Genomic DNA, 13,447 nt, shown 5'->3' on the forward strand with positions numbered 1-13,447 from the left:
TTAGTACAGTAATGATCCCGCACCATTAGTACAGTAATGATCCTGCACCATTAGTCCTGCACCATTAGTACAGTAATGATCCCGCACCATTAGTGCAGTAATGATCCCGCACCATTAGTGCAGTAATGATCCCGCACCATTAGTATAGTAGTGATTCTGCACCATTAGTGCAGTAATGATCCCGCACCATTAGTGCAGTAATGATCCCGCACCATTAGTATAGTAGTGATTCTGCACCATTAGTACAGTAAAGATCCCGCACCATTAGTACAGTAAACCCCACCTCTTCAAGGAATACCTAGGATAGGATAAAGTAATCCTTCTCACCCCCCCCCCCCCTTAAATGATTTAGATGCACTATTGTAAAGTGGCTGTTCCACTGGATGTCAGAAGGTGAATTCACCAATTTGTAAGTCGCTCTGGATAAGAGCGTCTGCTAAATGACTTAAATGTTAATGTAAATGTAGGATCCCGCACCATTAGTACAGTAATGATCCTGCACCAATAGTACAGTAGTGATGCCTCACCATTTGTACAGTAATGATCCCGCACCATTAGTACAGTAATGATCCTGCACCATTAGTATAGTAGTGATTCTGCACCATTAGTACAGTAAAGATCCCGCACCATTAGTACAGTAAAGATCCCGCACCATTAGTACAGTAATGATCCCGCACCATTAGTACAGTAATGATCCTGCACCATTAGTACAGTAATGATCCTGCACCATTAGTACAGTAATGATCCTGCACCATTAGTACAGTAATGATCCTGCACCATTAGTACAGTAATGATCCTGCACCATTAGTACAGTAGTGATGCCTCACCATTTGTACAGTATAAATCCTGCATCATTATATGGCCACCAACCTCAAGCTAATAATTTTAGAAAGTGACGAAAATGAAAACCATTTGAAAAGGGAAATCAGAATTATTTTGTTCAGTGTCCTGTTTTCCCCAGACCATCAAGCCTGCGGACATCGCCACAGTGAGGAAACTTGGCAAGCCCCCACACCTGATCATGCGCATCATGGACGCCGTGCTGCTGCTGTTCCAGCGCAGGGTAGACCCTGTCACCCAGGACCCAGAGAGACCCTGCCCCCGGCCCTCGTGGGGCGAGGCCCTCAAACTAATGCAGCAGTCTGGCTTCGTCAGCATGCTGGTCAACTTTAGTAAGGTAAGCCATATTAATGGGTGAAAAGGTTCCAAGATGTATGGGCATATTTAATCGGTCTTAAATGATCAAATTCACCTTGTCCAAGTGCATTCTCGAGTGGTTATAAGTCTTAAGACACATAGACTTACACCAGTGGTCACCAACCTCAAGATCACTTTCGCAGTCAAAAAGCAGCTGAGATCTACAGCTCATATGTTTTTTAACGTTAGCCCCACACAAACAGTTTTGTAGGAATGAGGTTTGGACAGTAGGCCTAATACATTATCACAGCATATTGGCTATATGATTGTCCTGCCAATATTGTTAATCGGACCATATTATATTTCAAAACTCGAGGTTTGATAACAAAATAGATCAGTTGGTTTAGCACTGCTGAGGCAATGTGGAGAATGAATTGAAATCATTTGCTTTTTTATTTTACTGGACTGATGGTAACTACATCTGATGGTCAACAAGGTAAAATCAAAACATCAATTATCTTCAGGTCGAAAAGTCGGAGCTCTAGAAAGATTCCAGAGTTTCCGACTTGGAATTCAGTTGGATGACCTTTCAAAATGATTTTTCCCAACCATCTCTCACGGTCCCTGCTCTCTCCTCCCTTTCCTCCGGTGAGACTGACCTGAGAGAGGGGACACCGTCTTCCACCTGACTTGAGTCGCACCGCATCTGCTTCATGCACAAATTCATGCACAAAGTTTTGCCAGCAGCAGACTATGATTGATAATGTCAAAGGTCAGACTCAAGTCTAACAAAACATCCCCCACAATCTTTTTATTATCAATTTCTCTCAACCAATCTTCAGGCATTTGAATTTTTCAATTCCTCATCTACACATGGGGATTTAACTGTTTTTACAGTCATTTTCTTAATGGGTGCATGCTTATTATAAACTGGAATAAGCAGTTTCATAAATGTGTCAAGTGCAGTCTCTGTTTGCTCGTCATTACACACCACGAACCAATAGACATTCTTACATCAACAACATAGGAATCACTACAAAACTTCTTGCATGACCTCTTATACACTATAATAGGCCCAGCCTACTATATTGTGATCACTACATCCGATGGATCTGGATACTGCTTTCAAGCAAATTTCTGCAGCATTAGAAAAGACATGATCAATACATGTTGATGATTTCATTCCTGGGCTGTTTGTAGCTACCCTAGTAGGTTGGCTGATAACCTGAGACAGGTTGCAGGCACTGGTTACAGTTTGAAGCTTTTTCTTGAGTGGGCAGCTTGATTAAAGCTGTCTGTCTGAGACGTGTTAACCCTATGGGGACTCTGTCTAAAATGTCTCACCGACAGTACAGCTAACAGGTTTCAAAGTAAAGCCCCTTCTCAGATCATTACTAGCCTAGGTTATAAATACAACTCTGTCATTCACTGTCTATCAGTATTTGTGGCTTCAATACAGCACTTTCATTCACTGTCTATAGCAGCTCTAGAGTTTTTTTCCCCCAACTGTCTACACTCATCTGACTGACACACACACACACACACACACACACACACACACACACACACACACACACACACACACACACACACACACACACACACACACACACACACACACACACACACACACGCGCACATACTGTAACGGTTTTGACTTGAGGTTATTATTTATAGGGGTGCCAGGTAGGTTTTGCCTACCAGAGAAAACATTGGTTTCTCCTTTTAGGCCACGAAGAACGGAGAGGTGTAGTCCACGGACGCAAAGAGTGGATCCGATCCTAGGTAAACTCTATTAGGCTACAAAACACACGTTTAACGGCAACAAAACAATGGAATAGAGAAGCGTCGGGAACTGAGAGTTGAACACATCCTCCTTCACGTCTCCATCACAACCCCCCTTTTGCGCAGCTGATGCTGGCTATTTAATTGGGAATTAAAGGGAAAGAAACCTATTGGAAGGAGCTGCACTGAGACGGTTCAGAAAAATTCAGGGCCATCACAATACACACACACACACACACACACACACACACACACACACACACACACACACACACACACACACACACACACACACACACACACACACACACACACACACACACACACACACACACACACACACACACACACACACACTTACTTAGGAGGGGATTAGGAAAGCTGTCCAGGCAGTGAAATATGGACGCCAGGGGATAGCCCCCGCATAGTGACTGTGTGGCAGTGTGAAATAGAGACAGAGGTGCCAGTGAAGTCAAGGAACCTGATATCACAGCCCTTTGTCCCATAAACACTCAGAGAAACATGGTGTTTTTGGAGTTGTGAAACAACATGCCGTCTGAGATGATTGACTGACCTTCTTCTGTCCAATCTGTCATGAGCCTTTTAATAGATGTTTTTCTAATGAACTAATTGGCCAGATAGCCCACTTACCTGGTGCCCCTGATTTAAAAGAGAGACTGAACATGAGAATTACAGTTTTCCAGTCTTCCTTCCCTGAAGTTGAATATCCCTGTAATATAACATTTAATTACATGTAATTACAACATAACGGATGTCAGATTCCAGTTTTCAGTACTTTCCATTACGACTTATGCCCCCACATCACTTCCAATGAATTTGTTTACTCTTGTACTCTCACGTCACCAGGATTCTATCACTGAGGAGGTAGTGGAGCTGTTGGCACCATACCTGGACATGGAGGACTACAACCTGGAGGCAGCCAAGAGGATCTGTGGTAACGTGGCTGGCCTCTGCTCCTGGACTGAAGCTATGAAGGACTTCTTTTCCATTAACAAAGAGGTCCTCCCTTTGAAGGTACACTACTCAACAACCATGGACCCTTCTTTGAAGGGAATATACTGTATACTTATGTACCAAAAGTAGGTTGAGAAAGATTTGACCCTGGTCTTTAACATTGTGTTGGCCCACTGACCCAAAGCCTAGGCATTAGTTCAGGGAGTTAACACAATTATGTACACTACTGTTCAGAGGTTTGGGGTCAACTAGAAATGTCCTTGTTTTTGAAAGAAAAGCAAAATGTCCATTTTTTATTTAACTAGGCAAGTCAGTTAAGAACAAATTCTTAATTTCAATGATGGCCTAGGAACAGTGGGTTAGCTGCCTGTTCAGGGGCAGGATGACAGATTTGTACCTTGTCAGCTCTGGGATTTGAACTTGCAACCTTCTGGTTACTAGTCCAACGCTTTAACAACTAGGCTACCCTGCCACCCCATTAAAATAACATCAAATTGATCAGAAATACAGTGTAGAAATGTTAAAACGGCAGATAAAAAAAAATGAATATCTACATAGGTGTACAGTTGTGCACCGGGGCCTCCCACTCCTCTTTATATTCTGGTTAGAGCCAGTTTGCGCTGTTCTACACAGCATTGAACGAGATCTTCAGTGTCTAGGCAATTTCTCACAAGGAATAGCCTTCATTTCTCAGAACAAGAATAGGCCGACGAGTTTCAGAAGAAAGTTCTTTGTTTCTGGACGATTTGAGTCTGTAATCGAACCCACAAATGCTGATGGTCCAGATACTCAATTAGTCTAAAGCAGTTTTACTGCTTCTTTAATCAGAACAACAGTTTTCATCTGTGCTAACATTTTTGAAAAATGTTTTTTAATGATCAATTAGCCTTTTAAAATGATAAACTTGGATTAGCTAACACAACGTGACATTGAAACACAGGAGTGATGGTTGCTGACAATGGGCCTCTGTACGCCTATGTAGATATTCCATTAAAAATCAGCTGTTTCCAGCAACAATAGTCATTTACGACATTAACAATTATTGATTTATTGTATTTCTGATTAATTTGATGTTATTTGTATGGGGAAAAAATGTGCTTTTCTTTCGAAAACAAGGACATTTCTAAGTGACCTCACATTACACCTCACCCCCCCTTGACTGGCTGGTTAAAAACCCAGATCTTCTGCACACTACTGTGCAAGTCCGTGTTAGCCCACTGAGTTACATACAGCCTAGTCATTAGCTCAGGGAGCTAACGCAAGTCCTCAGTTCTCAAACAAGGTTACTCACCAAACCAATTATTTTAAATATGTCCCCAGGCCAACCTGACCCTGCAGGAGGCCCGACTTGGTGTGGCCCAGGGGGAGTTGTCCCGGGCCCAGGAGCAGCTAGACGCTAAGCAGAGGGAGCTGGATGAGGTGCAGGCGCTCTATGACTCCGCCATGAGGGAGAAGCAGACCCTAATGGACGACGCCACGGTCTGCCGACGCAAGATGGCCAACGCCACCGCACTAATCGACGGGCTTGGTGGTGAGAAGGTGAGGAGCTTTAGCCAACTCCTCAAACTGTCATGCCATATTGTTGTTGACATCTCCATGCGTCTATCTTTGTTGTGTTTGTCTGTCAGATCCGCTGGACCGAGAGCAGTGCCCTGTTCCAGACTCAGATCAGACACCTGGTTGGAGACGTGTTGCTGGCTACTGGCTTCCTGTCCTACGCTGGTCCCTTTAACCAGGAATACCGCAACCTACTTCTACAGCTCTGGAGAAAGGAGATGAGCAGCCACCACATCCCCTACAGTGATGTAAGACTCAGCTCCACTCTTCACTGTTCTTGTCCCTTTTGTCCATATAGATACAAGGTCTTAACTTTGTAACAATGATGTTAGTACGTAGTCACTACATTTGATATTATCATTGGACAAAATTATCACATTGAGCTGATTAGTTGTGCTGCTTGAGACCATACTGGAATTGACCTTGAATTTACCATAACCGCTGTAGGAGCTGAATGTGATCAGTATGCTGGTGGACAATGCCACTGTGGGGGAGTGGAACCTTCAGGGCCTACCCAATGACGACCTGTCCATCCAGAATGGCATTATCGTCACCAAGGCCTCACGCTACCCCCTCCTCATCGACCCACAAGGCCAGGGAAAGATCTGGATCAAGAACCGTGAGAAGGATAGGGAGCTAGAGGTAACGAGGACCGAGTAGCTACAGTTATCTCACCCATAAAAAGTCAATCTGTATGAGATAAATGTCTGGAGAAACACATTTCTTTAATCCAAATGAACTTGACCTTACCTGTTTTGTATAAAACAATAAAAATAAACCATGATGTGAACATAGGTTTTTATTACCATCTCTGTTACTGACTGTTTCAGGTGACATGTTTGAACCACAAGTACTTCCGCTCCCACCTGGAGGACAGCATGTCTCTGGGCCGCCCCCTACTGATCGAGGACGTAGGAGAGGAGCTAGACCCTGCCCTGGACAACATTCTGGAGAAGAACTTCATCAAGTCTGGCTCCACGTATAAAGTAATATATTGCTTTTTGTCATCAATGTAGATGTATGGGGTTTGTGCTGTCTTGGAGTTAAACGTCTTGGAGTCATGTTTGTGCTTGCACAGCTGATAGTTTGCAAATACTATTTGATAAATAATTATAATAGTGCCTGGAAAACTAATTTTTGCTCTAGTTTCGACCCCCTTTTGTTTTATTAAGCTCTATGGGGGATATGAACGTAATCGTTTTTAATATTGGCTCCAAGATGCCTGTGCTATGACAAGAAGCCTCCGGCTCTCTGTTGCCATTTCATAGAGTATCTCTTCCAGCCCTCTGTTGCCTGTCCTGTCCCTAGGTGAAGGTAGGCGACAAAGAGGTGGATGTGATGAAGGAGTTCACCCTCTATATCACCACTAAGCTGGCTAACCCGGCCTACACCCCTGAGATCAGTGCTAAGACTGCTGTGGTGGACTTCACTGTCACTCTCAAAGGCCTGGAGGACCAGCTGCTTGGCCGGGTCATCCAAATAGAGAAACAGGTACATGGATCCCATTTATGCAGTATACCTATAGAGTGCATAACTGGGGATGCCATTCATATTGTTTGGGTAAAGCTAGTCAAATACAGCTGTCAGTCACACAGAGTTTATACAGAGTTTCAAGAAATACAAGTACCTCCTTGCTCTTACAAGACATGCTTATTTCTGTCTGTCTGTCTGTCTGTCTGTCTGTCTGTCTGTCTGTCTGTCTGTCTGTCTGTCTGTCTGTCTGTCTGTCTGTCTGTCTCTCTCTCTCTCTCTCTCTCTCTCTCTCTCTCCCTCTCTCTCTCTCTCCCTCCCTCCCTCTCTCTCTCTCTCTCTCTCTCTCTCTCTCTCTCTCTCTCTCTCTCTCTCTCTCTCTCTCTCTCAGGAGCTGGAGTCGGAGCGTGTGAAGCTCTTAGAAGAAGTGACTTCTAACAAGAGGAAGATGCAGGAGCTGGAGGATAACCTCCTGTACAGACTGACCAGCACTGAGGGCTCTCTGGTGGAGGACGAGTCCCTTATAGAGGTCCTGAGAGTCACCAAGACCACAGCAGAGGAGGTATCTGTGTGTTTGGACTGTGTGTGCATGATTTCTTTCCAATGATGATGTATGAAAGAGATTAATGCATGCAAGAGCATCATTTTTGAAATACATTTTTAGATATACCTATATGTATTTCCCCTATATGTATTGATTTAAATGTTCTCAGATTTGTGACACAGTAGTCCAACATTGTACTTGAAATGTTCCCAACAGGTGAGTGAGAAGCTTAAGGTGGCAGCCGATACAGAGGTGAAGATCAATCTGGCCAGGGAGGAGTACCGCCCGGTGGCCACACGGGGCAGCATCCTCTACTTCCTCATAGTAGAGATGAGCCTGGTCAACATCATGTACCAGACCTCCCTCCGCCAGTTCCTGGGCATCTTCGACTCGTCCATGGAGAAATCCACCAAGTCCCAAATCACCTCTAAAAGGATCCTCAACATCATTGAGTTTCTGACCTATCAGGCGTTTAGATATACAGCTAGAGGCCTGTATGAGGATCACAAGTTCCTCTTCACCCTCCTGCTGGCCCTGAAGGTCGACCTGCAGGCCAGGAACATCTCCCACAGCGACTTTCAAACCTTCATCAAAGGTTTGGCCAGTTACATTCATATTTTCCATTGCAACTTTCAGACCTTTATCACATTAACATTGGATTGTTTCAGTACCTCCTGATTTGTTATGAATGTGGCTGATGTTTTGACTAGGTTATGATAAGACTGAACATGACCTGGCCAGGATAAACTGTGAGGCCTAACTGTAGTCTAGAGCCTATATTTTCCTGGTCACCTATCTGCGATTTAAAAAAAGACCATTTCAACGTAACCCTTCAATTAATATCAGTCATTACCAATCACACATACCTATATCAATGTGTCTTTTCACAACGAAAAGAGTGACACCCATCACTTTGCTCTTATCACCCATGTAGGGTATCTCATAGTGTGTCTCACATGCAACTTGGCCTACCCACAAGGGGGGTAACTGAATACCCCAGCCCTAGTTCAGCTTACATCACACTGCTGACTGTATGCATCCAGATCTATTTTAGCCCCCTGAATTCCCCCTCTCACACACCAATGGTATTAGGACCTTCTTTGACTGCTATAATGTACATCAAGCTATGTATTTGGAAGAACTCTTTGTTTTCTCTTATTGTATTTGCATGCAGTTCCTCTTATGTCCAATATTGACTACTTTTCAACCTTTACAGTAAAGAGAATTGTTATCTGTCAAGCTTCCATCTTAAAATGAAGCCAGTATTCCCTAAGCAAACCCTCTGAGTTTAATGCGCTTCTTAACCCTCAACCCCACTTAGATTTGTGTAAATTGAGATGTGAGATTTGTTACAAATCAGCAGTGCGTCGTCATATGGGAAGCTTAATAATTCTCACTTTCTATCTCTTACATTTGTTGCCGTTATTCAATTCAATCATTATTGAACCATGAGTAGTAAGGATATTAACTGTGCACCATGCATTACAGAATATCCTACACAAATTTAGAACTTCAAATGATTGTATAGTTATACACATATGGAATATATCTCCTCCTCTCCTAGGAGGTGCAGCCCTGGACCTGAACTCTGTGGAGCCCAAGCCGCGGCGCTGGATCCTGGACATAACGTGGCTGAACCTGGTTCAGCTGTCTAGCGTGCACCCCTTCACCCAGCTGCTGACCCAGGTCACCCACAACGACCGCTCCTGGAGGGCCTGGTTCGACGAGCCGGCCCCCGAGGAGGCCCCGGTGCCTGATGGTTACGACAGCATGCTGGACACATTCAGGAAGTTATTGTTGATCAGGAGCTGGTGCCCCGACCGGACCATTGCACAGGTGGGTGGGCCTATCTGTTGTTATTTAGACCTCATGTACAAATTGGGTCAGTGTCTGCTCAGTCAACATTTCCTGTGCTATCGGCAACAATATATTTTTGTTTCAACAGAAAAAATGCATATCAGTGTATTTTCAAGATACTAGTTTGTATTTACCCCTTGAATAAAATGTCATTTCCCACATACGGCAAAAGCTTTTTACCCAGAACAACCCAAACGTTATTCATCTTTCCTTGAGTCTGGATGGTACCTTTAATATTTTTATGCAGGCACAGTGCTCTAGAATTAAAGGTGGCAGGTAGCCTAGCAATCAAGAGCTTTGAGCCAGTGGCAGAAAGGTCGCTGTTTCAAATCCCAGAGCCGACTCTGTGAAAGATCTGCCGATGTTCCCTTGAGCAAGGCACTTCATCCTTATTGCTTCTGTGTGTCGCTCTGGATAAGAGCATCTGCTAAAAGACTCAAATTTAAAATCAACGTGCTGCCCTCAAACTTGTCATACCATTCAAGAGCAAATTATATTAATTTCAAATCTAAATTAAGACTTGCTGAGTGATATAATTTGACAAGTTAATTTACTTAGTAACCGTGGAAACTCTGGGGAAGACGGTGAGAGAGAGAGAAAGGCACAGGTGTACTGTAATCATTTACAAATGCGTACGTTACAGACAAGCGTCTCCCCTTTCAGTTCTGACTTGGGAGGGAACTATAAAAAGCCTCTCTGAAATGAGCGAACAGCTGACAGTCCGCATAGCCAGCAATTACCCATTCAAATCCACCATCTCTCCTTCTCGACCAAACCATTGCCAAGTTACACAAACCAGACTGTGTAGGGTGGGTCCAAATCCTTCAAACACTGAGTAAATGTTATGTTTGTCTGAAGAAACAAGACAAAGAACTGTTGATGGTACGATGCCTAGTTTTACATCAGTTAACCAAAGTGAACACATTTGATCCTAATTTAATATCAGCGAAATATAATGGCTTTGAAAATATTTCAACAAGTTCCAAATGAATTTGGCACTAAGTGTGCAGGAACTCTATTAAAATAGGCATAGAAGTAGGGTGTCACGCCTTGGTCTTAGTATTTTGTGTTTTAGTTAATTAGTTGGTCAGGCCAGGGTGTGACATGGGTTTATGTTTGTTTGTTCCTGTCTCTGTGTAGTGTTCACCAGATAGGCTGTAATAGGTTTCACGTTCCGTTTGTTGTTTTTGTATTTATTAGTTATTTCATGTATCGTTCCGTTTTTTCTTCATTAAAGACATGAGTAACCACCACGCTGCATTTCGGTCCGACTCTCATTCAACAAACGAAGAACGCCGTTACAGACTCACCCACCACACACGGACCGAGCAGCGTGTTAACAGGCAGTGACAGCAGGAGCAGCGAAGGAAGGTCGTTATGGACAGCAGAAGCATGGAGTATACGACGCGGGATGAAATAGACAGGTGGGCGGTCGACCCAGAGAGAGTGCCAGAGCCCACCTGGGATTCGCTGGAGCAGTGCGAAGAGGGCTATAGGAGAATGGAGTTGGAGAGGCATTCACGACGGCGCAGAGGAAAGCCCGTGAGTCAGCCCCAAAAATTTATTGGGAGGGGGCTCAGAGGGAGAGTGGCTGAGTCAGGAGACAGACCTGAGCCAACTCTCCCTGTTTATCGTGAGGAGCCAAGGAGGAGACCAGAACCGGTGTTGGAGGTGAGCGAAGCAGAGACTGTGAAGGAGTTAATGGGGAAATTGGAGGAGAGAGTAATGAGGGAGTTGCTAGCTTGGTGCTTTAGGTACAAGATTCGTCCGACGGAGCGTGTCGGGGATTTAATGGCACCTGGGTCAGCGCTCCATACTAGTCCTGAGGTGCGTGTTAGTCGGCTGGTAAAAAATGTGCCAGCCTCACGCACTAGGCCTCCTGTGTACCTACCTAGCCTTGCACGTCCTGTGCCAGTCCTGCTCTCAGGCTCTCCAGTACACCTTCACGGTCCAGTCCATCCTGTGCCACCTTCACACACCAGTCCTCCGGTGGCAGCTCCCCGCACCAGGCTTCCTGTGCGTGTCCTCGATCCAGTACCACCAGTTCCAGTACCACGCACCAGGCCTTCAGTGCGCCTCGCCTGTTCAGCGCAGCCAGCACTTTCTCCCTCTCCTGCGCTGTCGGAGTCTCCCGCCTATTCAGCGCTTCTAGAGCCTTCCTCCTCTACAGCGCTGCTGGAGTCTCCTGTCTTTTCAGCGCTATCAGAGCCTTTCTCCTCTCCTGCGCTACCGGAGTCTCCCGCCTCTTCAGCGCTTCTAGAGCCTTCCTCCTCTACAGCGCTGCTGGAGTCTCCTGTCTGTTCAGCGCTATCAGAGCCTTTCTCCTCTCCTGCGCTACCGGAGTCTCCTGCCTGTTCGGAGCAGCCTGAGCTGCCAGTCTGCATGAAGCAGCCAGAGCTGCCAGTCTGCAAGGAGCTGCCAGTCTGCAAGGAGCTGTCAGCCTGCATGGAGCAGTCAGAGCTGTCAGCCTGCATGAAGCAATCAGAGCTGTCAGTCTGCATGGAGCAGCCAGAGCTGCCAGTCTGCATGGAGCGGCCAGAGCTGTCAGTCTGCTTGGAGCAGCCAGAGCTGCCAGTCTGCATGGAGCTGCCAGTCTGCATGGAGCTGCCAGTCTGCATGGAGTTGCCAGTCTGCAAGGAGCTGCCAGTCTGCATGGAGCTGCCAGTCTGCATGGAGTTGCCAGTCTGCAAGGAGCTGCCAGTCTGCAAGGAGCTGCCAGTCTGCATGGAGCTGCCAGTCTGCATGGAGTTGCCAGTCTGCAAGGAGCTGCCAGTCTGCAAGGAGCTGCCAGTCGGCAAGGAGCTGCCAAAGCTGTTAGTCTGCATGGAACAGTCAGAGCTGTCAGTCTGCAAGAAGCCGCCAGAGCTGTCAGTCTGCTTGGAGCAGCCAGAGCAGCCAGTCTGCATGGAGCTTCCAGTCTGCATGAAGCTGCCAGTCTGCATGGAGCTGCCAGTCTGCATGGAGTTGCCAGTCTGCAAGGAGCTGTCAGCCTGCATGGAGCAGTCAGAGCTGTCAGTCTGCATGGAGCAGTCAGAGCTGTCAGTCTGCATGGAGCAGCCAGAGCTGGCAGTCTGCATGGAGCGGCCAGAGTTGTCAGTCTGCTTGGAGCAGCCAGAGCTGCCAGTCTGCATGGAGCTGCCAGTCTGCATGGAGCTGCCAGTCTGCATGGAGCTGCCAGTCTGCATGGAGTTGCCAGTCTGCAAGGAGCTGTCAGTCTGCAAGGAGCTGCCAGTCTGCAAGGAGCTGCCAGTCTGCATGGAGCTGCCAGTCTGCATGGAGTTGCCAGTCTGCAAGGAGCTTCCAGTCTGCAAGGAGCTGCCAGTCTGCAAGGAGCTGCCAGTCTGCAAGGAGCTGCCAGTCGGCAAGGAGCTGCCAAAGCTGTTAGTCTGCATGGAACAGTCAGAGCTGTCAGTCTGCAAGAAGCCGCCAGAGCTGTCAATCTGCATGGAGCAGCCAGAGCCGCCAGTCAGCATGGAGCAGCCAGAGCCGTCAGTCAGCATGAAGCAGCCAGAGCCGTCAGTCTGCCAGGATCCGCCAATCAGCCAGACTCTTCCAGATCTGCCAGTCAACCAGACTCTTCCAGATCTGCCAGTCAGCCAGACTCTTCCAGATCTGCCAGTCAGCCAGACTCTTCCAGATCTGCCAGTCAGCCAGACTCTTCCAGATCTGCCAGTCAGCCAGACTCTTCCAGATCTGCCAGTCAGCCAGACTCTTCCAGATCCGCCAGTCAGCCAGACTCTTCCAGATCTGCCAGTCAGCCAGACTCTTCCAGATCTGCCAGTCAGCCAGACTCTTCTATATCTGCCAGTCTACCAGACTCTTCCAGATCTGCCAGTCAACCAGACTCTTCCAGATCTGCCAGTCAACCAGACTCTTCCAGATCTGCCAGTCAACCAGAATATTCCAGATCTGCCAGTCAACCAGACTCTTCCAGATCTGCTAGTCAACCAGACTCTTCCAGATCTGCTAGTCAACCAGACTCTTCCAGATCCGCTAGTCAGCCAGACTCTTCCAGATCCGCCAGTCAGCCAGGATCTGCCAGAACTGCCAGCCAGCCACGATCTGCCGGATTCAACTGCCTGGCTGAGCTTCCTCTCAGTACTGGGCTGCCCCTCAGTCTCG

General features: G+C 46.5%; 1 protein-coding gene across 1 annotated transcript in view; it reads left to right on the top strand.

Moving 5' to 3' along the window:
- The window catches only part of dnah5l (dynein, axonemal, heavy chain 5 like), a 93,559-nt gene that overhangs the window by 74,236 nt on the left and 5,876 nt on the right, over positions 1-13,447 (top strand). Inside the window, exons 58-67 of the mRNA XM_064941449.1 lie at positions 962-1,177; positions 3,790-3,957; positions 5,218-5,436; positions 5,526-5,702; positions 5,902-6,096; positions 6,285-6,440; positions 6,763-6,945; positions 7,316-7,486; positions 7,685-8,063; positions 9,033-9,304. Of these exons, the coding sequence (XP_064797521.1) occupies positions 962-1,177; positions 3,790-3,957; positions 5,218-5,436; positions 5,526-5,702; positions 5,902-6,096; positions 6,285-6,440; positions 6,763-6,945; positions 7,316-7,486; positions 7,685-8,063; positions 9,033-9,304 (2,136 nt within the window). The remainder of the gene's footprint in view (positions 1-961; positions 1,178-3,789; positions 3,958-5,217; positions 5,437-5,525; positions 5,703-5,901; positions 6,097-6,284; positions 6,441-6,762; positions 6,946-7,315; positions 7,487-7,684; positions 8,064-9,032; positions 9,305-13,447) is intronic.

The sequence above is a fragment of the Oncorhynchus masou genome, chromosome 28, assembly GCF_036934945.1.
Source record: "Oncorhynchus masou masou isolate Uvic2021 chromosome 28, UVic_Omas_1.1, whole genome shotgun sequence".
Classification (NCBI taxonomy): domain Eukaryota; kingdom Metazoa; phylum Chordata; class Actinopteri; order Salmoniformes; family Salmonidae; genus Oncorhynchus; species Oncorhynchus masou.